Source organism: Euleptes europaea, chromosome 17 (assembly GCF_029931775.1).
Source record: "Euleptes europaea isolate rEulEur1 chromosome 17, rEulEur1.hap1, whole genome shotgun sequence".
In the NCBI taxonomy this organism is placed as follows: domain Eukaryota; kingdom Metazoa; phylum Chordata; class Lepidosauria; order Squamata; family Sphaerodactylidae; genus Euleptes; species Euleptes europaea.
Window position 1 is genome coordinate 42,246,113 of NC_079328.1, and position 25,674 is coordinate 42,271,786.

At 42.5% G+C, this 25,674-nt stretch overlaps 1 protein-coding gene across 1 annotated transcript; it reads right to left on the minus strand.

Annotated features, from left to right (window-relative positions):
• Positions 1-2,346: 2,346 nt before the first annotated feature.
• Positions 2,347-17,974, minus strand: LOC130488737 (nuclear receptor coactivator 5-like). The gene is made up of 10 exons (XM_056862376.1): positions 17,910-17,974; positions 13,765-13,797; positions 12,149-12,229; positions 10,637-10,719; positions 9,882-10,008; positions 6,357-6,556; positions 5,278-5,553; positions 4,037-4,261; positions 3,629-3,754; positions 2,347-2,402 (listed from the first exon to the last, which is right to left on the minus strand). The coding sequence occupies exons 1-10, from the start codon at positions 17,966-17,968 to the stop codon at positions 2,347-2,349; spliced, it is 1,266 nt and encodes a 421-aa protein (XP_056718354.1). The 5' UTR covers positions 17,969-17,974.
• Positions 17,975-25,674: the final 7,700 nt, after the last annotated feature.

The window sequence follows — 25,674 nt, forward strand, 5'->3', positions numbered from 1 at the left end:
ATAGAAAACATGGGGAGCATTTTTGACCACATTACACAATTAACAATGTCTGAATATTTTTATATAACTTGGGTAACTATTTGATTATATGATTAGTAATGCCTGACTAATTTTTTATTTTTTTCAGATTTTGGGTAATTAATATTAATAATGGCTCAAAAAGCATGGCAATATGATATGTATGTGTATTTTCATTTTTTAAATTGTATTGTGGAAACCCTCACTCTTTCCCTCTCCCCTTCTTTTTCCTTTTGTACCCCTTTTATAAAACAAAAAAATAAGAAAAAAAACAACACAGATGGCCGAGCATATGCACACATTGCTCCAAAACCACACCATCACCTGAGTTGCTGGTCTTGGGAGGCAGAATGAAAAAAGGTCCTCAACTGAGTAAAGGACACTTTAATCTAAGCTGGCAGTTAAGACATTGTGCCAGAGGGAAGAGGGGGTACGTTACCTAGACTGCTTTCTCTTGTAGACACCTCAGCAGTGGTTTTATTTTAGACATTTTTACCAGGGCAATCCCAAGCAGAATTACAACCCTTCTTTCTACATTAACCAATTCAATGGACGCACAAGGGTATAACTCTGGTTTAGGACTGCATGGCAAATCACCTTGCCGCACAAGGATAAACAAAGGTTAAGGCATCACATGAGACACATTGTGAAGCTGCTGATGTGCACCAGATACACTGCAGGAGGCTGATGCAGCAGATACGGGACAGTAAAATTAAGCAGTGAAGGGGTGAAGCTATATGGACAAGGTGGTCCCACATATCGGGACCCCTCCCTTCCCCCCACCAAATATTTGTATACCCATTATATATCAGGGGTGTCAAACACATTTGTCACGAGGGCCGGATATGACATAAGTGACACTTGGTTGGGCCGGACCATGCCTCGCCAGCTCAGATCAGGACTGGGGGGTGGGTTGCCTTGGCTGGCTCACGGGCCCGATAAGATCCCTCAAGGGGCGGGGGATCTGGCCACCGGGCCGTATGTTTGACATCTGCGCATTATAAAGTTTTGGGGTAGGGCTGACAACTCCTACCTGGGAAATTCCTAGAGATTTGGGGGTAGTACCTGTGGAGGGGGGTATTGAGGGAGGATTTCACTTAGACTCTATGGTATACCATATTATAATAAACTTTTTTATCAGTGTTTAGGATTGCACTGGTAGAAATGGCTAAATAAAATACTGCTGACATGTCTACAAAAGAAAATAACCTAGGTAGGTTCCTTCTGGTTTATTATAAACACTATAATACTCTATGGTATATCATAGCGCCTGCTCTTTGAAGCTGCCATTTTCTCCAGGAGAACTGATCTCTACTTGGGGGAGATCAGATGTAGTTCCAGGAGAACTCCAGGCCCCACCTGGAGAAGCTGGCAACCCTATAATAAAACCTGGAGGCAATGACAAGGAAACTGGGAAGGGCATTCAGATATTAGCAAAATATTTTTCAGCCAACTATTTTTTCATCCATGACCATCCTGTGTAACATTACAGTCCATTAAATACCAGGGTGCATGAAAGGCTGTGAAAAATGAAAAGCCGAAAGGGGAAGTAAAATCATTAAAAAAAAAAAAAAAAGGTTTCACTTCTCAAATGCCTTTTAAAACTTAAGAGCATGACAAAATGCTGTTAAAATGTTAGTCAGTGGTCAGATATAGAAGCAAGAAGAATAAACCTAATGATTAGATGACAGGCTCTTAAGAACTGGAGGATTCTCTCTTGAATGAGCAGTTCTCTACAAGGAAGCGGCAACAGCGCTCAAGATGTTTCGGTGACACCGATTAGCGAGGCAACTCTTCCCCTTGCTGCACTTCCAGACGATTCACGTCGGCTCCTGCGGTTCCAGTTCCCTGAGAAATCCTGAACCAAGCACAGCAGTGCCTTGCTGAGCACCTGAAAACCAGTACTCCAGAGGCTAGCCAAGGTATTCTCAAGGCGAGTTCACGCCTCCTTAAGAGAGCTGTCTGAAGTGAGGAAGAGACCTCTCGCTCGACGAACACAAAAATGACGCTCACTTGGGTGACAAAGAAACCAGTGAGAAGATCTGTAAACGAGCTATTTATTTGGAGATTACACCGATTTAAAATGTTAGCATTGGGCATCTACAATAGCTGACCTTTCCACAAACATCTATTTTCACTCTTCCACTTCGGGGGGGGGGGGGAGGAAGAGTGTTCTCAGGAATGTGTACAAAGAAAAAAAAATGATACGTGTTTAAACTTGCCCGGTGTACTAATACCACACATTTTGTCCAGTACTGCTGCCTTGGAAGAGGGTAGCCTCCGTTGGGCTTTGCCATTTATTGCATTATCAATCTGGGCGCGTCCAAGTCAAGCCAGAAACTTCGGCTTGGGTACCCAATGGTGCTGTGCTGATCTTGTCTGAGCTGTGGAACGAAGACAAGAGGAAGTAATGAAAAAAAGAAGTCCGCTACTGTGTTTCATCTCGTTTAGAGCAAAAAGTTCTGAAAGCAGAAAGAGGCCTTCCTCCAGTGCTTGAAACAGGGGCTAGAGTGACAAAGGAGTTACAGCACAGAGTACTGCCACTCCACTCTTTGCCAATGAAGAAGAGTTGGTTTTTATATGCCGACTTTCTCTACCACTTAAGGAAGAATCAAACCAACTTACAATCACCTTCTTTCCCTCTCCCCACAACAGACACCCTGTGAGGTAGGTGGGCTGAGAGAGTTCTGAGAGAACTGTGACTAGCCCAAGGTCACCCAGCTGGCTTCATGTGTACAAGTGGGGGAAACAAATCCAGTTCACCAGATTAACGTCCGCCGCTCATGTGGAGGAGTGGGGAATCAAACCTGGTTCTCCAGATCAGAGTCCACCACTCCAAACCACCGCTCTTAACCACTATACCACACAACGCACTCGCTAGTCTCGCCCTGCCCTGGATGGCCCAGGCTTGCCGGATCTCGCCAGATCTCAGAAACTAAGCAGGGTCAGCCCTGGTTGGTACTTGGATGGGAGACCACCAAGGAAGTCCAGGGTTGCTATGCAGAGGCAGGCAACGGCAAACCACCTCTGGCCTTGAAAACCCTATGGGGTTGCTGTAAGTTGGCTGCAACCTGATGGAACTTTCTACTACCATATTCAAAAGACCTGCAATGACCGATTCTAGAAACCTTGTTGTGGGAAAGTAGATTTTTGAACTGAAACTAGTAGGTTTCATACTGGTTTCATCAGGAAACCAAGTGGCTCCAGGGGATACGTCTCAAACCCTTTTACAGCGCCATCCTAAGCAAAGTTACATGCGAAGTTACTTGGCTACAAAGTTTGAGAACCGGAGTTCTTTCTTATGCTCATTTGAACAGACAGGGATTTACTCAGGGGTTGCAACTCTTTCTGAAGATGTATGAAACTAAGAATATTCTGTAACTTGAATGATCATTCGCAGTAGATCTTGTGCTGCATGAACCACTTTGGGATTTCTGATCAAAAACAGGCGAAACATCTCCCGTTTCCAAAGAAAGTGGGTAAGCAAAGCAAAATTTTTGATATACAGGCCTGGTCATTATCATCTGTGAGACAACGCCCCCAAGTCAGAATAGTCTAACAGGCCTAGGCGCCATTTCTTTGAGGGAACCATGCTCTGCCAAGCCCTCACCTGGTGTCGGCAGCAGGCCAGGTCTTCCAAGCAGTGGCCGCTTGGCCGGCAGGTGTGCCGAAGGACCCAAGGCGATTGGTCTCTTAGCAGAATGTGTTAGAAGAGGCGGTGGTTTACCTTTGGGGCCTGGCCAGGGAGGGAAAAAAAGAAAGGGGAAATTAGTTGGTGTGAAATCAAGGCCTTTAATATCTGGAATTATTCACAACTGGAAATATTCTGGAATCTGGAAATATTTGCGGCAGCGAACAGCCTTCCAGCCTAAGCCGCTCCTAAAGGATTAAATACGAAAACGGCTCATTCCGACAAAACGAACGTCTTGCGCCGTTTCACAACTCGGTTTAAAAAAAAAAAAAAAAACATCAATTGAAACTTAAGTTTTTTTTAAAAAAAACAATCAGGTTTACCAACCTGGTGTTGGAAGAAGACCCCCCAATGGCCTCTCACCCAACAAAGCAGGCTTAGCTGAAGGTACAATGGCAGACTGCCCCATCGCCGGATTCCGTCCGGGCGTCGGAAGAAGAGGTGGAGGTTTACTCAAGGTCTGCGGGAGGGCGCTGGTGCTCGGCCTGGCACTTGGTGGGAAGGCAGCATCTTCAACTGCGGGCGCTAAAGGAACAGCTTCTGGAACGAAGCCTGGGTTAGGAGAACTGAGAGTTAGCCAGCAGTACGCATTCAGCAGAGAACAACCAACTAATGGCAAAGATCTGTAGCTTGGCAGCATATTTTCGTAGTGTTCTTTTTTTTTTTTTTTAAAGCCACGTGCTTCCTTTGGCCAAGCCAATACTTAAGATCTGGTTAAGAGGACTCAAGTTTGATGGACAGAAGTTGGAAGACTGTTTTAAGCCGCAAAGCTTTCAGGGTTTTCTTTATCCGGTTTGCAAAAAATAAGATAATCAGGCAGTCGATGTCAGCCACTGCCTTCCCGAATGCAAGATTTCGCTTAACCTAACTTTTAAAAATAAGCACGTGATGGCTTTTGGTATGTAATGGTGACTGTTATCGGGGGACAGGCAGCGATGGGGAAGCGGTTGCTCTTCAGGACGTCTGGACGCACCAGGGGTTTATAACTACTGATCTGCGAGCAGATCATGGCTTCCCGCTAACCCACTTTGTGGTAGTGGCTCCCCTGAGCCACCACAATGTGGGAATGTTCCGCTGCTGCTTTTAGCAGAAACCGAAACTGTTTGCGCTCCCACAAATACGATTAAATGTATCACGCAAAGGGACAGGTTGTATTTTCCCCATACTGCTGTGTGAATGGGGGCCAAAGATTCTACACACAAGTGAGCATCTTCTTTGATGGGAGGCAGCTCAAGTAAGGACTACCAGGTAAAGATAGGCAGTTCGCATGCATATGGTGTTGAGTACATAGAAAACTCTGTGTGTATGTGGTGTGCAGCTCTACTTTAAATACCACATACCCAGGCTAGACCTATGGGAAATATTGCCTATGGGAACTGTATGCGTATGAAAACCATTTAAGATGATTTTAAGTAACGTTTGCATTTAAATGAGATTTTTATGGATAGCAGGGCTTTTACTTTCACATGACAGATGTTGCAACTTTTATATATAGAACATGGCTTTGGAATAGCGGGATTTTACAGGGATGTTCTGGGGGAAGAGGTTGGAGGGGAAATCATGAATACCTTCAAACTTATTTCTCCTGGTCTTCAAGTAGTCACTTATTGAATTCAATTCTTCCAGAAATAAATGTCTGCCCTCACTTAACAGAAAGAGGAGATGTCTAATGCCTAGTGGCACATGGTAACTCTCACAGAGCTCTCGTTCTAAGTAGTCATCCGCCAGATCAGCTGCTTTGTGTGAGATCTCTGCGCGTTCTTGTTGTTCGCGGTCCGCAAAAATGTTCTCAAACTCTTTAGCTATCAGAGCCAGTGCATCTTCCATGGGCATATTACGGTGTACTACGGAGAAGAGAGATACTTTGCTTTTTCACAACGTTATATCAAGACAAAGGAAAAAAACGTGTTTTTTTACACCGTTCAACTGTGAAGTCGAAAAAACCAAACTCCTCCTGTAACATTAACATGTTTAAGTTTTAACTGGATGTTATATGTTCATGATTCAGTACAAACATTTAATACTGGTAAGTTTGGTGGGTGCTTTAAATTTTTTAATAAAAATACACAACTCTTTTTAACAGATCGGTCCTGCATGTGCTCAATCGTTTATAATATTAATTTCATACTTGGAACAATTTTATAAATTGTTCCCAAAGAGAAGAATAGTACTAAGAATTCAATGTAGAAGTCATGACTGGGAATTTTTTTTTAAAGTGTATCGTACTGTTCTCTATATGTAGAAACGTACAATTGCATAAATATTTTAATGAAACACTATTTGCTGATTCTGCAGTAGCAGCCATGTCTTTTCAGGGAATTTTAATTTTCGGCCAGAAATGTGGTGACTGTAAAGATATTGGTAAAAAGATGGTAAAAAGGGGAGGGGCTGTGGCTCAGTTTGTAGAGCATCTGCTTGGCATGCAGAAGGTCCCAGGTTCAATCCCCGGCATCTCCAGTTAAAGGGACTAGGCAAGTAGGTGATGAGAAAGACCTCTGCCTGAGACCCTGGAGAGCCGCTGCCGGTCAGAGTAGACAATACTGACTTGGATGGACCAAGGGTCTGATTCAGTAAAAGGCAGCTTCATGTGTTCATGTGATCTAGACAGCATTTTGTGAACGGGGAGGTGGCTTGAAGCTAAACTTACTTTTGATAGACTGATGAAGCATGATTACGGTGCAAGAGCAAAGCGCTACATTGGATGGTTCAACAAGAACGCAAAATGGGGAACCATCATTTTTAACTTCTTGGAGGGCACGCGTGAGACCTGATTCAGATGTAAGGTATATCATTTCCACCACAAGGCCATGATCCTGCAACCGATGGCCTATGGCTGTTGAGTATTCCCTTGAAGGAGAAAAAAAGAAGCAGGTTACATTACAAATTAGAGAGATGCGCAACCGTTCTAAGTTGCTGCTGTTCTGCATGAAATGAGGAAATTTTAGATCACTGGGCTAGCTGCATGAAACGAGGTGGCACAGGTCTGACAACAAGGTGTTTTTTTGAATTCAGCCAACCCTTTTGAAATGGCAGGAGTGGCGGGGTCAGAGTTCCAGAATTTCAGGCTTTAGCACTAACCAGCAAGTTGTGCATGTGAACAAGAGCTTCACAGAGCGTTCATGGCTTCAGCGCAAGCCAGAGTTCCCCCAACCGGCGCACATGTATGAAAACTATGAAGGGACTTTTAAAATAAAAAGAAAACCACCATTTTTCTCGCTTGTGTTCCCAAATGCGGAAGCCCAGAAGCATACGTTTGTTATACCAAAAACGTATGGTGAAGCCCTTGCTGGTTTTAGAGATCGTTAGAAACAGTATTTTATGGAATTCTGGATTCGACTAGATGAGTATTATCTTCCTGGAAGTTCTGCACCAAGAACCATTGATAACCGGTACACACCAATTCTTATTTATCATTTCAATGGCAACTTCAAGAGAACTTCCTGCCGGCAGAAGCCTAACCTATGTATTAGTGAACAACAGTTTGGCAACTATGAACATTAGGTTTATCGACAGATAGGAAACACTTTAAAGTGTGGATTCCCATAAAGTAACAAACTTGCATCGTTGTTGTTTTAGGAAACAGGAATGTGGAAACATGTAACCAAATACAAGTATGCTTTCTTCTAGCATTTTAACATACATTTTTAAAACGAAACAAATAAACAAAAAACCCCAAAAAGCATGAACAAAGGGATTTGGGCAGGAACAATTACATTTCAAGGTACTGAAGGAAATGATCACTTAAGATTAGGGCACTGCAGACTGGCACTGAAGCATGGATTTCTTTTTTCATGTTATGGACTAGTATCACAGAATCTCCAATTCTGGCACCATCCCACCATCAGCTATGAACATTAACACAATTTGAAAAGCTTCCTTTTAACCTAAAGACAAAAGGTGCATTTGCATGGGCCCCCCAGGTTGGTTCCGTTAGGTAGGACACAAAAGCAGCCATTTAACCCATAAGATGGCACTGTCCCTTGCCACAAGTACACTGTCCCTGCGTAACAGTTTTAAATAAATGGCAGTGGACTTATCTCATGATTTTTTTAAATAAAATGTATTAATGCCATTTAACAGAGGGCTCCCACTTTGTGTTCAAGATGCTAAAACCCATGCCTGTTATCACACCAGATACCCATTTTGAAGCTGATGTTGGAGTACACGAAGGCTTCAGTGACATGCATTAACCTTACCTGGCTCTGAAAGGATGAACTGTTGAGATTGCAACATGCGTTATTGCCATTTGGACAAGCATTTAATGGGATTTATGGTGGGAATGGCTATTTTAGATTTAAAAGTATGGGCGGTTGCATGTCTAGAAAGAAAGATGGGCAAAAAGGGGCCACATCTCAGAAGACTGAAGGCATCAGGCCAATATATTATTTGAGGGTGAAAATCTGGGGGACTAGTCAGTAAAAAAAGAACACAAAAACTGTGCTTAAGTCACCAAGCGTGCATAGCTTCATGTAAATCAACCGTCCAGGTTATGTTGCTGACTTGTTTAGCAAAGGCCTACAGAAAAAACTACGGTGTTTTTGTTGAGACTGCAGGCGACAGGAAGTGTGCTTCAGAAGGTACTGAACCTGAGAATCAAGTTAAGAGCTTTCGGGAGGAAATAACTTGAGGATGCAAATTAAGACGCTGTGGTTAACACCACCAGCAACAGACTGAAGAGCCCGAGAGAAATGACAAAGTGAGAAGGGCCTGAGTCACTTTCCCCAAAAAACTTTCATTATTTAACCAAAGCAGTAACGTCAAAATGTGCCTTGAACTGGCAAGCATTTTTTTGTACTGTAAGATCTTCAAGGAAAACAAAGTTATCCTGCTGTTTTTAAAAAAATTAAAATAGGAAGACACTAACAAGGAGCTTCGTGTATGAGAGACTACGAATATGTATTTTGTTTTAGGAAGACTGTGAGGAAATATAAACTATTTAAGAGGCACTGTGGAGTGGAAATGTTGAAAATGCAGTTCCTAGTGTATCTAGCATATAAACATGGGGTGGATCCAGACTAAACTTTCCAAGGATAGAATGGGACTCCCGCCCCCCTGCAGTCCCGATTTCCACAAAATATTGCTCCTGGGTGACAGGGGGTCTTGAGGAATGTCATGAGCAGAGACTGCTGCTAAAAGGGGAAACTGATGGAAACTGCCAATTTCATCTAGATGCAAACCCAATGACTAGTCAAGGACGGCAAGGCCTTGCTGATGGAAGTGATCTTGCAAACTCCCAGAACATCACCATTACAAATTATTATTGGTCTTGTCACAACCCAGACCAGAATTTTGGAACATTTAATTGTACATCATTATTTCAACACCTTACAATGTTTTAAAAGAGAGTTTAAAAAAATCTTAAATAGCAACACCGTACATCCAAGTTACACAGTTTGGGAAATCGAGGAAAAATCATCTTATACAGTTGTTCCAAATTTCAACCCTATAGCAATGGATTTAATGCAGGAACTTGTAATTAATATGCAAAAAGGAGTGTCTTTAGGGAATAGCAGATATTTCAGAAAGTGGTCAGGGAGAACATATACGGGGCAGGAACGATTTCATACAGATAGTTAACCAAAGAAAGAGCCTGAGGTTATTGTGACTAGACTTTATAGTGCTCGTTTAAAGACACCCTATTAAAAACTGAGCACGAGGAATAGAAATCACACCAAGGATGTGAGTTAAGACCTACTATGTTCAACATGAATGAAGCCCAAACTACACCTGACAGTGGTAAACCTAAGTTTTCAGGTGTGCTTCTGCCCCATTCTCACTAAAGGCAGGTTCTGAACCCTCTCACTATGCTTACCTGCCCGCCTCCACTCCATCCCTCCAGGTACTTTTCCCAGACAAGCTCAGATATCAAAAATGATTTTGGCTGGAAATGTGTGTGAGAAGGGGAGGAAAAGAAGCTGTAGGCAGGAGAGGGTTCAAGCTTGCCTCCTGAAAATCATCCCCACCACCACGACTGACACACGACAACGAGTCTGCTGCTTCCACTCGTAATTTGGGCCTCAGGGTAGCCACTGCTGGTCTGTGCTGTTTCAGAAAATGTTTTGGTAAGGAAAGGAAAGAACCCTGCAAGCCCCTGCGCCGTTCACTTGCTCAAGACAAAATAAATAAATAAGCATCAATGTTGGCTCAAGTGCATCTTTAAAAGTAAACCTACGCTTGATCCTTGCTGATGGAGACAATGACACAGTCCGAAGGTCTATCTTTACTGAACTCCTTTTCTATCTGTTGATAGAACTGCAAGTACAGCTTCTCCCGATGAATATCCTTGGCGAAATCATCATCTAGAAAGAAACCCGAACAGACTGAAGTAGTAAGTGCCACTAGCAAAGCAGCGATGACACTTAAATGCATAAGCAAACAGAAGCTTGAGAGCACCTTTAGAGGGTTCCCAACACTGCTTTGGCAAATGCTGGGAAATTTTTGGGGGTTGCGTGTGATGTCACTTTCGGGTGACGTTCTAGGTTGCCTCATCAAGTCTCCATGGTCTTTACCACAAAGACTAGGGGAAATTCCTAGAGTGTCATTACATGGAAGTCATCTTCCTCTCGCTCCTCAGTTCCTTGGGAGCCAGAAACTAGGGATGATAATTACCCCCCTGGTGCATGGTAAATGGGAAGCCTACACCTTTAAGACTAACAAAATTCTCTTCCATTTATGCCTACATATGTAGCTTCCTCTATTTGTATACAAGTGCAATGCTCGCTGAAGGCAACACGACACATTTTAAAAACTCCCAGACATTTGACCAGGACCAATCAGTGCATTCTAAGAGCGGTAATTGAAAAACCAACTTCTAGGACACAGGGTCAACAACGAGAAACTGGATGACATAAAAAAGCGCTGTTTCAGCAAAGCCCCCTTGATAAAAGAGCTGGGAATAGCTTCATCCCCAGAAAAATAATCTCTTACCTTTCTGAGAATACTGATATCTCTCGTACTTATCTTCATTCCCTGTTGATGGGTGGTATTGCTGTCCAAATAGTTCTTCAAAGCTAAGCATATACAACAGAAGCAAATCAGGAAGATACAGTTTCCTGCAGTTTAGACAAGAGCTCTACCATACATTTTCTTACGGGAGTACTCTGGGGGAGGACCTCAAACATGTGCACAGTCATGACTCTTGATCTATCCATCCTGTCTTTATCCCAGCCTGCTTCCAAAAATCACTCGGTGAACCTCACAACCGAACCTACATTCCCTCGTCTTACTTCAACATTAACAGCTGTAGCTCCGGCTCTCTTAATAAAGGACCATACTGATTATCTAGGGCTGATGTAAGTATCCTCAGGGACATGGTACATTTAACAGGCAACAAAAAGGAAGAGGGGGGTTAATTGAAGCGATGCTTTGATACTGAAGTCTTCCAGCATTATGCTGGAAGTAGAGTTCACCAATGGGATGAAGAACTACTCATCAGTGAATCTATACAACTAGTGAGACAGAAACCATATGCGACCATACATTGTTAGGTGTTGGCTGTTATAGATGGGTTAATTTTCCAAGCTCTCCCAAGGTTTGTGTTAAGAAGAAGAAAAGAAGAAGAGTTGGTTTTTATACCCCGCTTTTCGCTACCTTTAAGGAGTCTGAAAGTAGCTTCCAACTGCCTTCCCTTCTCCTCCCCACAACATAACCTTGTGAGGTATAGAATCATAGAGTTGGAAGGGACCACCAGGGTCATCTAGTCCAACCCCCTGCACAATGCAGGAAATTCACAAATACCTCCACCACATACCCCCAGTGTCCCCTACTCCATGCCCAGAAGATGGCCAAGATGCCCTCCCTCTCATGAACTGCCTAAGGTCATAGTATCAGCATTGCTGACAGATGGCCATCTAGCCTCTGCTTAAAAACCTCCAGAGAAGGAGCACTTACCACCTCTCGAGGAAGTCTGTTCTACTGAGGAACCGCTCTAACTGTTAGAAAATTCTTCCTAATGTCTAGACGGAAACTCTTTTGATTTAATTTCAACCCGCTGGTTCTGGTCTGACCTTCTGGGGCAACAGAAAACAACCCGGCACCATCCTCCACATGACAGCCCTTTAAGTACTTGAAGATGGTAGGTGGGGTTGAGAGAGTTCTGAGAGAACTGTGACTAGTCCAAGGTCACCCAGCAGGCTTCATGTGGAGGAGCGGGGAAACAAGCCCAGTTCAGCAGATCAGAATCTGCCGCTCATGTGGCAGAGTCAGGAATCAAACCTGGTTCTACAGATTAGAGTCCGCTACTCTTAACTACAAAACCCGCTGGCTCTCACCTTTAGAAGCAAGACTTAGATGGGTTTCTTTTTGGAGAGCAGAGGCTATGCCAAGAAAGCCCAGTGTTACCAGTTACTTTCAAAGAAACAACCTACAGTTACCTGCCCTGAGCCTTGGAGACAGGGACAAGTTGTAATTTAAATAAGTACTGAGAAAAACTGTTCTAACCTGTTAGTATCTTCATATTCCTTTGAATACCCGTCTGGAGGCGAGTAAGTACTCTTCTGAACAGTTTTGTAGGGATTTATGCTAAAGGAAGAAAAAAAAATACAATGACTGTCGGAAGAACCTTTTGTTTAAGTAGAGCAGAACTCTTTATTTGAGGATATAAAGGACATTCTCCCTGGGGAGTTCTGAATCCTGTTTCAGGCAGTTCAGACTGGAAATTGGAACTCTAACTCTCTACCGGCAAAACACTGACAGAGGACTTCAGGACTTGTCTTCTCAGCTCAGCATTAGCAGAGCTCACCAACCCAAAAGAGACCTCCTTTCTCCACCCCTCACACTGGGTGCAGAAAATGCTTTGAGAGCACCGAGAAATAGTAAGGGGAGAACATATAAAGGGAAGGGCACCGAACACCAACAACTCAAACGGAAACACATCAGACACCGCGTTCTTCCCAGGTCAAAGCTCTTCAAGGAGCACCCTTTGGCTGACATTTTGCGTGGCAAACAGCAGGGAACTGACCTGGAAGCAAAATACGCCTTATCCTTTCACTGTCCAGGTGCTGCAATAAGTGCTTAGCCAGTGGGAAGTATCAGCATATCCCAACCCCGAAGGAATTTCCAGAACAGTGCCCCCCAACCTTTTTGGTATGGTGACCCACGAGTCTTAATTTACTTGGTATCGGGACACCATTCTGCCAATTGCAGAAAGGTCATTATTCAGTGAAGTGAGTTCATCTCCCAAGGACCTTCTCTAACAGAGGTATTCCCATGGTCTTTAATTTCAAATGTTAAAAAAAAAAAGTTTTCACACCTGGGTCCTGCCACATTAAGAACTGTATGGCTTTCATTCAAAAGCTGGAGAAGAACAATGATCAAACCACTCTAAACATGCAAACAAAGTTTACTAGCATTTTGAACCCAGACATAAATAAAAGCAAAGTTGGTAGGTTTCCAGTAAGGACTTTGATACTCCTTCTAAAAAAAAAAAAAAAAAAAGAGGAATTTCAAGAGAATCTCTAGGCTGAGCACTTGATTTTAGCTTAGGATGAGAAATCAATTTTATGAAAACCAGTGAAGAGGCTCTCGCACCAATACTGAGTCAAGCCACTGGTCTACCATGGGCAGAATTGCCTACTCTGCCTGGCAGTCATTTGACAGGGCCTTTGGCAGCCTTTTTACATCACCCGCTACCAGATCCTTTTAACCAGATAAGTGAAGGATAAAACCCGGGGGTCTTTTGCATGCAAAGCAGATAATCTGACCCACAGTCCTACCACCAGATAGAGAACAAAGTTTACATTAACATAAAACCTCTTTTCAGGCAGGTTTTTTGTCCACAGCCCATTGTGAACTCTTCACACGTGTGGACTCGTCAAGAACTCTCTCAGGCTGTTTCTGAGCAACAAGGAACTCAACACAGAAGAGGGCACTTTTGAAAATAAAGATTACAGGCTATCTTTAAAAATGATTTTTAAAATAAAGTTTATAGGTGAATAGCTACTTTGGGCAACTCTTTTCCACGAAAAACAGGTTGAAATAACTTGTGTTTTGTTAAAGGAATACAGAAGGGCAGAATCACATACAAGACTGAAACACATCTATTATGATTTACTTACTCCAGAAGTCGTGGGATCCATCCGGGTCTTTGCCTGAATTCAAAATGAAAAAAGCAATGGTTAGCTTGCGCAGAAGATATCCTGCTAGCATCACATCAACATTATAGTAAAAATGTTGGCTTATTACAGATTTAAGCAGTGCTGTATGAGGGAATAATAAACTGTAAGGATAAAACAGGAAGATACTCTGTGGATACAGAAAAGTGATTGTGGAACAGAATCCAGTTACTGTCTGGAAGAATCTTATTAGACACAAGAGTATGTACAAATACATCTGTTAATTATGTATGATTTTTAAATTGTTAGCCGCCTTGGTGGCCCTTGTACAGGAAAAAAAGGTGGGATATAAATTCTGTCAATAATAATAATACTGGTAAATGTGCTATGGAATATTACACATATATTCCATACACAGCTCATATATGACTCATCTCTGCACATATCAATATATATCATACTAAATATATCAAAGGTTTTTCTTCCCCTCAGAACTACAGCCAGTAAAGCCTCAGCGTGCTTAACAAAAACTTCTAAATAAACCTGGCTAAGACATCCTAAACGCTGATCACTTTACAGAAGAAATTCCCTGAACAACCTTTTTTTTTTTTAACGATGGGACTACTTATTACAGAGAAAAAGTCTAAATCCTTAGGTACATGAAATTTTGAAAGCTCACGGAGAAATGAAGCAACTTGAAAACTTCTTGCAACAGCACGTGGAAATAATACCAAACAATCCTATTTTTCTTGAAAGAGGAACAGATGTTCTTAACAACATCTTAACAACACAACTCTAAAACACCAGACTTTCAAGAGCACAAACCAACAACACTCTAACAGGTTATGCCACATAAAGAAAGAGAATAAGCAGCAGGGGTGGAAGAGATGATACAGGAAGGCATGGGATGCTGAAACCATGTAAATGAATCACTAGATGTACTCACACCAAGTAGAATGTAATTATTTTTTACCTACCAAAGTCAATGAGTAGAGAAAAAAGTTAATGGGATCATTTCCTATAAACTCGACATCACTCAACGAATATTTTTCTTTAACTGCTAGGTTTGATGTACGTACAGGTATGGGCGGAGAAGCTCACCGCAAAAGAGGCTGACAGATGTGCAGCCTGTAAAAGATCAGCCAAGTACCAGAGGCAGAATAAGGATGACAGCTGCTTGGTCTTGCTTCATTTGCCGGAACTGTCCTCAAGAACGAACGAGATCTAATTTCGTTCTACTAATCAAGAGGCTACCGACGAAGCGGAAAAATCCCAAAATAAAGACCATTCTAAATACACAAAAGAGCACACTAAGTATTGTGACCCAGGTACCCAAAAAAGGTCTGTGTTCGTGGAGGTGAAATTAAGTATAGTGATCAACTTCAACCGTTTGGTGTTAAGCACAGTCCTCAAGTTGCCCTTGAAGTACAGAAGCACTCCATCGGGCTGTGATTTTGCAGGAGGATTAAGCCAACTAGAAAACAAGATGCAAACTCCCTTTGGAATAAACAATGCCGCCAGCAAATATGTCACAATGACGGCAGCCATTTGCCAAATGCCAGTGCTAGACAGTGGCAGGGAGCCTGTCTTCCTGATAAGGAATCTGCTTAAGGAGTCTACTTATGAAGATCTATCTTTGCAATTTATCAGGGTACCACGCAACACAACAGTTACTAGCAGCTAACTGAGAAAGCTATTCTCGGCTTCTAAAAATGGTTCCCGGCCCTTTCTTTTCTTCAGTAAATCCAGAACTTCAAGATCTTTTCTTGCTCACTGAGAACTAGTTTCTATCTGCCACTGACGTTTCTCACCGAGGGGCAGTAGGAGTGGAGAGGGCATTTAATAACAACAACAATCTTGCCTTTCAGCCCTCAAGGGCTACCAAGATGGTTAATAATTGAAAACATACACAATAAAATCACAATTTAAAACTATTAAAGTCAGCCCCCTCCCACACATCATTAAAAGAAGAGTTAAAAAACAGAGTCAATACACATTAAAAAACTGAAAAAGCATTGATTAGGAAGGAGGGAACATTGAGGGGAAAGCCAAACAAAAAAAGTGGAGGCAACAGAAGAGGACAGACGAATTTCTCTGGACAGCGAGTTCCAGAGCTTTGGTGCCATGACCAACGAGGCCCTCTCCCAGGTTGCCACCCGCCTAATCTCAGAAGGCCGGGGGGCACCCAAAGCTGGGCCTCTGAAGATGACCACAGTGGTCGGGCAGGGTCCCTTACTGGCAATGAAAGCCCACTTGGCCCAGGAGCATGAGGCATTCGGTTACAAAACAAACGGCAAGACCAGAGTGTCTCCGTGTAGGATTGTGCTACACCAAATGAACAGCAAGATCCGAGTCCGGTAGCGCGCGCAAGACTCCCAGGGTTCAAGCTTTCTGATGGAGGGAGCTCTGACGCTCAAAAGCTTATACTCTGGAACCCTTGGTTGGTCTTTAAGGTGCTACTGGACTTGAATCTTGCTCTTCTGCTGAAGACCAACACGGCTACCCACCTGAAACTAAGCCAAATGAAATTAATAGGATTAGGCCAGAGAAACTTTGAGTAGGATTACACTCTAAGTGCTGTTGTAGGTGACTAGCTGCTTTATGATGGTGGCTTAAAACCTCTCTGAGCAACATCTGCATGGGGACCTGTTCACCTGCAGCAACTATTCATGCAGTGAAACCTGATATTGCTATGAGCCTCCCCCACCTTTTTCAGGCTATCGCACAAAAAAATCAATGTTTTATTGCGGAGCTGCTAGCTACAAAACTTTGCTAAGTGCTGGAAGTCCGTCTCAACGAGAGGAGTCTGAAAACATGTTTGCCATTGCTGAGAATTACTGATACCCAAGGAAAGAAGTTACCCTGCCCTAGCATAAACTAAACCTTTTGCATGTTAAAAAGCGTGTGTGTTTTTAACGCTCCCTAATCATCAGTCTCAAAGCACATTTTAAGCATCTTGGTGGTCAATGTCAGAAACAGAGCATTGGATTATATAGACCTTTCGTTTGGGCCAGCATGGAAATGCTTATGTTCTAAAAGTTTTCAACATTTCCCGCTCCGTACTTAAATGTGCCCCCAGCACTTAATTTAGTGATTAAACTCCCATACTGCTCAACAAATGCAGCCTCTCTAGGTGGCTTGCAAAACACAAGACAGACAACCAAAACATCCAGTAAAAACAAAACAACCCCCCCCAAAAAAAACCATCTTCCAAATTAGTTGGAAAATACCCCTCAAAAATGCCATGGTAAATAATTAAGCCTTCACCTAGAAGAAGAGTTGATTTTTATATGCCAACTTTCTCTACCACTTAAGGGAGACTCAAACCAGCTTACAATCACCTTCCCTTCCCCACAACAGACAACCTGTGAGGTAGGTGGGGCTGAAAGAGCTCTAACAGAGCTGTAACTAGCTCAAGGTCACCCAGCTGGCTTTGTGTGGAGTGGGGAAACAAATCCAGTTCACCTGATTAGCCTCCACCGGTCATGTGGAGGAGTGGGGAATCAAACCCGGTTCTCCAGATCAGAGTCCACCACTCCAAACCACCGTTCTTAACTACTACACCACTACCTAGGGCCAAAACCTTAACAAACCTGGTGCCAGGCAAACAGATGAGAAAAGGGCATTCCATAATAAGTATGTGTACTTATAGGGGTCATTATAGTTTATGAACATTCAAACTTAATCTGTTGTTCTGCTAATATTTAAAATATAACTAAGCTTTTACGGTAATGAAAGCTCTTCGTTTAAATAAATGAACTTAATGACAGTGACGAGAAAGGGGGGCAGAATGTGATGTACATGAAAACCAATCTGCAACTTTTAAAAGATTTATATTTTAAAGGATTATGCAAGCACTGATATTTATGTGCAGGCTCCATGATGTCAATGGACTTACATCCCATATATTTAAATACCAATTTCCATCTATTCAAGATAAACACTAAGCATACATTGCATAACTTTTTTTAATTGAAGTGACCCATTAAATTGGGAATAAAGAATTAAAAGCATTTCACTAACTCTTTAAAGTGGAGCTACGTAGAAATCAAAGTGAAGCTTGCTTCTGGGATTAGGAAAATTCTAACTACAACCAAACAAAAAAATACCTGTGGAAAACAAATGTGAATAATACAATTTGTGTTTACCTCTTTTCTGCAATGGGCATTGGTGCTTGATCTGTGGTTACCTTGACCCATGAAGCCATTTTAATTTCTAAAAGAAAAAAAAGAAAGCGTTATTTTCCTTGAAATCAAAGTGAGAAAGTATTGTTTTATGATTATCTGCACAGTTAAGGCAAAGGAAGAAAAGTCTGTATATTGTTTTTGTCTGTCTCGGAATGCCAGGAATTCCAGGGGAGCAGACCTCAGAGATGAGGCACGGGAAGAGAAGCCACATTCAAGCCTAGCTGGCAATCATCATCATCATCCCAATATGGCAAAAACACCAAAATCTGATAACTAAGATTATGCTGTGTAAAGTGCCTTCAAGTCGCAGCCGACTTATGGTGACCCCTTTTGGGGTTTTCATGGCAAGAGACTAACAGAGGTGGTTTGCCAGTGCCTTCCTCTGCACAGCAACCCTGGACTTCCTTGGTGGTCTCCCATCCAAATACTAACCAGGGCTGACCCTGCTTAGCTTCTGAGATCTGACGAGATCAGGCTAGCCTGGGCCATCCAGGTCAGGGCAAGATTATGCTGCCTACTTCTTAATGCACTAAGATTATGCTACCTAATTTTTAATCCACCATCATAAAGGGCCAACTTTTAGAACTAGAGAGGGAAGAGTGCCTTTATCACTCTTTTACTTTTCCTGTTGCTCTGTGGTTGTAGCTACTTAAATATATAGTTTCCCCTTTTTTTGGTAATCAATGACTTTAAATTAGTTTTCCTTTTTATAAAGTTGATGTTGCTGTGGTCACTCTGCATCCACACAAAAACCCTAATTTGGTCCAAGAGTACCAATGCCTGAAGAATGTGGCCAGGAAACACCTGGAACTGCTAATTTGCAGAAGAGTCTTTTAAAGACACACACAGAGAGATGGTTTAAGATTCCAGAGGGACTTTACTGGCATCTCTCAATAAATCTTCCATGGTGACAGCGGAGAACAGTTTCTGATTTTTGCTGGGAGATGGCTGAATGACACAAACTCCTCTTTGAGGACTAGCGACTTGGGACCTGGCTAGCTACATAAATTCTATATCTGCCACGAGAGAATAGAAGCACTGTTCTGTCAGTACTGTACTACTGTAACAAAATGAAGGCAGTTTTGTTCAACTATCCCATAGCAACCTCATTAATCTTCTCTCATTATGTTCTTAACTAGGGAACCTCCTCACTCACAGACTTCTTCTTCCATCTCCTCTTGCAGTACCTTTTATATACTCCAAAAACAGAGCCAGTATATGAGAAGAACCAGAATAAGCCCATCCTTGGAGGACACTCTCCAGATGCTCTTGATTTCTACTGATCATATTCCATGTTAGGAGTCAAATTTCAATACCTTTATTGGCATACCATCAATCAGTCGATCAAATAAAACCAACCCTCTAAACATCATTTAACCTCCGCCTCTTAACAATTTCATCCCATGTTAGGAGTCTATGTTAGAATCATCCTCTAGATCAAACTGTTTGCTAATATTCACATTCCTCTGTAGTAAGCAGCTCGCTTCACTTACCTGGAAGTGAACTACTTCCCTCTCTGCTCATAGCCCACTGTAATTTATTAAACATTAAAACCCCACCTTTCCACCTAATTTGGGCCATACATAAGAACATAAGAAAGGGAATGCTGGATCAGACCAAGGGCCATCAAGTCCAGCAGTCTGTTCACACAGTGGCCAGCCAGGTGCCTCTAGGAAGCCAACAACCAAGACAACCGCAGCAGCATTGTCTTGCCTGTGCTCCAAAGCACCTAACATAACAGGCATGCTCCTCTGATCCTAGAGAGAATAAGTATGCATCATGACTAGCATCCAGTTTTACTAATAGCCATGAATAGCCCTCTCCTCCATGAACAAACAGTTAAAAATCCATAAGGAACATACATCCAATAGGGACTGACTGCCTGTGGTTTCCATACCAATGGGGTTGAAAAATCATAGTCTCTCAGGGGAACTTTATCCCAGAACATGTAATTAAAAGCTGCTGGTTTTCAACACAACAACACACAGCATGGGGAAAAAAGATTTTTTTCCGGGGTATGAGCTTCTCAGAGTCAAAGCTCCCTTCATCAGCTTTGATTCTCAAAAGCTCATACCCCAAAAATCTTGCTGGTCTCTAAGGTGCTGCTAGGCTCAAATATATAACACGGCCACCATCTGAACTTAGTTGCATGGAGGCAGAGTGTCCACACTCTGAGGCAGTGCAGCATATTTTACCTTTCCTTTCCTGTATCCCTTAGATCCATTGATCTTGAGCAGCGTGATTTTAAATCTAATGTTTGAGGGATATGAGGACTGAAATAAATCTTGCCACTGACAATGTAGCCTTGGGATCCCTGTCACTTAATTAAAAAGGCATTATGCCAGACACAGAGGTATTAGATGTATATGTTAAAAGGGGAGAGGTAATAACGTGATTGAAGTTCCTCATAAAAGCGGCATTCCAAAAGGGCATGAGCTAATGAATCAATAGAGGCAGAAGAGCAAGGACATGTCCTGTCTTGGTATGTTATGTTCAAAATTCTGCCTTGCATAACCATAAAGGAGTTAGCATTCAGTCTAACTAAACAGAAGGCTCTAGAAAGGAGTTGTCAAATAATAAGTATAAGTGGGCAAACCGTGTGCATATTTTACCACTTCAACTGCATGTGCAAATCAAAGAGGGAAGGGTTTGAGGAGGTGTTGCTGCTAATAATAAATACTGTTATGAACGTTCCACTTCTGCAACCAGCGAGAAGTTCTGAGAACAGTAATTTACATGGGCTGGTTCCTTCTGAAGGACGGAGCATGACAGGCTGACGGCATTTTTGCGGCAACTTGCTTAATTTACACATATACAGGAAAAGAACAGAGACAGAGAAATCCTGCACCTCTAAAGTACTGTACATCAACTGCTCCCAGCACATGCATACAGCCTTCTTTTAAGCATGTACAAACTCATGTCTGTTTGGGATCTTAAGCCTGTGTCTCCAGAAATGGAAAGAGGCAAAGGACGTTCAATTCATACACTTTTACATAAAGGGACAGCATAAAAGAAAAGTGGAAAGATCGAGCATAATCAAAACTAAACAGCAGAGAACTGTGTATATCCAAATGAGGCTAGCGTGCAATCTAGTCCTATGGAAAGTTACTCTAAAGAGGGTCTAAGACGTTGAAGAATAAAAGTGGCAAAGCAACGCGGTAGGGTGGCCAACAACCAGGAGGGAAAATTTCCCGCTCTGTGAATAGAAAATTAATGATAAGTTATTCACCTGGGCCATTTATGCATGGGACGTTTTGCCTTGGATTTGCTGCTCTCTAGATGTACATTTTCATCTCCTTCCCTCGAGGTTTTTAAGCAGAAGCTAGATGGCCATCTGTCAGCAATGCTGATTCAATGACCTAGATAGTTCATGAGAGGGAGGGCATCTTGAAATCTTCTGGGAATGGAGTGGGGGTCACTGGGGGTGTGTGGGGGAGGTAGTTGTGAATTTCCTGCGTTGTACAGGGGGGTTGGACTAGATGACCTTGGTGGTCCCTTCCAACTCTATGATTTTATGATTTTCCCCATCCAAATTCTCAAAACTCTGCATGGGGGCTCATTGCTGAGTTTTGAGAATTCAGATGGGGGAAATGCGCATCTTGACAAACCCAAGGCAAAACCTCCCAGGCACAAACGGCCCTGTTCTTGATCACCATGCAAACGTTTCGCCTACCCATTCCCATACCATTATGTCTCTATTAAAGAGGTGGGGCGCTTTTCCCCTTCAGGCTGTTGACAACCTTATGAAGTTGGGTGTGGGGGGGGGGGGAAGAGAAGGAAAAGTACATTAAAAAAAAGACTGTCGTGGTATTTTTGGTCTCTCCCCCCCCCAAAAAAATTGACATGCACTTGGAAAGATGCTTCATAACAAATAAGGCAAAACAATAAGGCACGTTTCCCCTGCAGGCTGTTGACAACCTTACAAAGTTGGTGTGGGGGTGGGAAAGCACGTTTTAAAAAAACACTGTCGTGGTATTTTTGCCCCCCCCCCAATTGACATGCACTTGGAAAGATGCTTCATAACAAATAAGGCAAAACAATAAGACACGTTTCCCCTGCAGGCTGTTGACAACATTACAAAGTAGGGGGGGGGGAGAGAGAGAGAGGAGAAGTACATTAAAAAAATATTGTCGTGGTATTTCTGGTCTCTCCTCCCCTCATTGTCTTTTTTTAAATATATATATTTCTTATTTTTCAATAATTACTATACATCTCATTTGACAATACATCCTATATACCTATCTTTGACGCGATAAAAAAATTAAAAAATAAATTAATAGGTTCATGTCTTCAGTATTAAATATAATTAATTATAATTGACTCCCCCACCGACTTCTTCCCTCCCTACAAATATCTGGTATCTCTTTGTATTAATATTTTCTAACCCTTATAAGTCATTATTTTAATGTTATACTTTCCCCTTATTTAATATATTTCGATAAGCAATATTAATATAATATTAATAAGAGAGAACAAGAAGAAAAAAAGCATTTTAAAAATAAAAACAGAGACATAACAAAACACATTTACATAATTTTCTCCAGTCACTCCTCTCTGTCATAGAAAATGGATTCGATAAAAAAAAACTTTACATACCCCCTAGTAAAAAATTAAGTTGATATTATTTTTCTTCTACCCCCCTTTCCCCTATTAAGAGTCAAATTAGTATTCTTCCCTTCTTTTTAAACTTTTTCTTCTGTCTGGAATTTTCTCCCCCCCCCCCACAATTGTCATGCACTTGGAAAGATGCTTCATAATAAATAATAATAATATTTATTTTTTAAAAATCGTAATAAATAATGCAAAACAAGGGCAGGGAGAGGAGGGGTGTATTTTTAAGGCCGTTTCCCCCTCCCCAATAGCCTCATAACTAAAGAAAGTGCTGGTAAATAAACCTGAAATGCTGTAGGATTGGGGGTGGGGGGAGGAAGGGGGTAGAGAAAAGGAAGGCCGCTTTCCCCCCCCCCCCTTCAATGGCCTTTGGGAGCTGACCCTATAAACCTTCCAACGTCGCCCCCCACCCAAAACAGGCACATCACCTCGGCGGTCTCCTCGCAAGCCCCTCCCCAATTCGTCCTCCTCGCTCGGCCTCGGCTCCGCGGAGCTCCCTTCCCCGCCTCGGCCTTCCCCGCCCTCCTCCAACGGCCGCCGCAGCCCGCAGCGGAAGGGAGGCCAGCACGGCCGCCCCTCGCCGGCTCCTCCTCTTCCGCGGCCGCCGGGGACGGGGCCGCCCCCCTCCGCCCGCCCATAAGGGGGAAAGGAGCCAGCCCGCGGCCTCCTCGCGCAGCGCCGCCCGCCGGGACCGAGGGGAAGCGCGGCCTAGCGCGGGCCTGCCCGGTCGCCATGGCGACGCCGAGGCCTCCCGGGCGGTTGGCGGGCCTCGACCTTCAGAACAGCCACAATTGATCATAGCAATTAATGGTGTGAGTGTGTGTCAAGTGCCGTCCAGTCGCAGCCGACTTATGGCGACCCCTTTTGGGGTTTTTTGTTGGGTTTTGGATAGCGAGTTTCATTGTATTTCAGTCACTCAAGGGTTAAACGGTTTGTAACCAAGCTGACCAGATCAAAGGTGATGTAACCTACCTCTAACAAGGGTAAAATTCCCATCAGTTTTCATGGCAAGAGACTCACAGAGGCGGTTGGCCAGTGCTTTCCTCTAGCAGTTAATTACAACCGCCCTAATAATAACAGTGATTACTATTATTGTTGCTGTTGTTGTCGTTCATAAGCTAGGGTTGCCAACTTTGGCGTGGGAAGTTCCTGGAGATTTGGGGGTGGAGTGTGGGGAGTCCCCAGGGCTCGACCTTAATAATAATTATAATAACAACAACAACAACAACAACAATAATAATAATAAATAATAACAATAATTCCTGGAGATTTGGGGGTGGAGTGTGGGGAGTCCCCAGGGCTTGACCTTAATAATAATTATTATAATAAATAATAATAATAATTCCTGGAGATTTGGGGGTGGAGTGTGGGGAGTCCCCAGGGCTCGACCTTAATAATAATAATTATTATAATAAATAATAATAACAATAATTCCTGGAGATTTGAGGGTGGAGTGTGGGGAGTCCCCAGGGCTCGACCATAATAATAATAATAATAATAATAATAATTAATAACAATAATTCCTGGAGATTTGGGGGTGGAGTGTGGGGAGTCCCCAGGGCTCGACCTTAATAATAATAATAATAATAATAATAAATAATAACAATAATTCCTGGAGATTTGGAGGTGGAGTGTGGGGAGTCCCCAGGGCTCGACCCTAATAATAATAATAATAATAATAAATAATAATAATTCCTGGAGATTTGGGGGTAGAGTGTGGGGAGTCCCCAGGGCTCGACCATAATAAATAATAATAATAAATAATAACAATAATTCCTGGAGATTTGGGGGTGGAGTGTGGGGAGTCCCCAGGGCTCGACCCTAATAATAATAATTATAATAAATAATAATAATTCCTGGAGATTTTGGGGTGGAGTGTGGGGAGTCCCCAGGGCTCGACCTTAATAATAATTATTATAATAAATCATAATAATAATTCCTGGAGATTTGGGGGTGGAGTGTGGGGAGTCCCCAGGGCTCGACCTTAATAATAATAATTATTATAATAAATAATAATAACAATAATTCCTGGAGATTTGGGGTGGAGTGTGGGGAGTCCCCAGGGCTCGACCATAATAATAATAATAATAAATAATAACAATAATTCCTGGAGATTTGGGGGTGGAGTGTGGGGAGTCCCCAGGGCTCGACCTTAATAATAATAATAAATAACAATAATTCCTGGAGATTTGGAGGTGGAGTGTGGGGAGTCCCCAGGGCTCGACCCTAATAATAATAATTATAATAAATAATAATAATTCCTGGAGATTTGGGGGTAGAGTGTGGGGAGTCCCCAGGGCTCGACCATAATAAATAATAATAATAAATAATAACAATAATTCCTGGAGATTTGGGGGTGGAGTGTGGGGAGTCCCCAGGGCTCGACCCTAATAATAATAATTATAATAAATAATAATAATTCCTGGAGATTTTGGGGTGGAGTGTGGGGAGTCCCCAGGGCTCGACCTTAATATTTAATTATTATAATAAATAATAATAATAATTCCTGGAGATTTGGGGATGGAGTGTGGGGAGTCCCCAGGGCTCGACCCTAATAATAAATAATAATAATAAATAATAATAACAATAATTCCTGGAGATTTGGGGGTGGAGTGTGGGGAGTCCCCAGGGCTCGACCCTAATAATAAATAATAAATAATAATAATAATAATAATTCCTGGAGATTTGGGGGTGGAGTGTGGGGAGTCCCCAGGGCTCGACCCTAATAATAATTATAATAATAAATAATAATAATAATAATTCCTGGAGATTTGGGGGTGGAGTGTGGGGAGTCCCCAGGGCGTGACCTTAATAACAACAACAACAACAATTCCTAGAGACTTGGGGTTGGAGCGTGGGAAGTCCTGGGTTTGGAGAGGGGCGAGACACCTTCGCCATATTTTATTTTAGACATTTCTACCAGGGCAATCCTACAGTGCATTCCTAAGGAGAGTTACTCCAGTCTAAGCCCATTGAAATGAATGGGCTTAGACTGGAGTAACTCGCCTTAGGAATGCACTGCTAAGCAGAATTACAACCCTTCTACCTTAATTGATTCAATGGACCGTGCCCCAGGGCTTAACCTTAATAATAATAATAATAATAATAAATAATA

What these genes read in the sequence shown, in the direction of transcription:
- LOC130488737 (XM_056862376.1), bottom strand. Translation starts at nt 17,968, where the DNA reads ATGGCTTCATGGGTCAAGGTAACCACAGATCAAGCACCAATGCCCATT. An exon ending in ATATCAGTATTCTCAGAAAG is followed by an intron (nt 10,009 to 10,636) that starts GTAAGAGATTAT and finishes GTTTCTTTCTAG; the next exon opens with ATGATGATTTCGCCAAGGAT. An exon ending in TCCATCAGCAAGGATCAAGC is followed by an intron (nt 6,557 to 9,881) that starts GTAGGTTTACTT and finishes TTCTCCTTCAAG; the next exon opens with GGAATACTCAACAGCCATAG.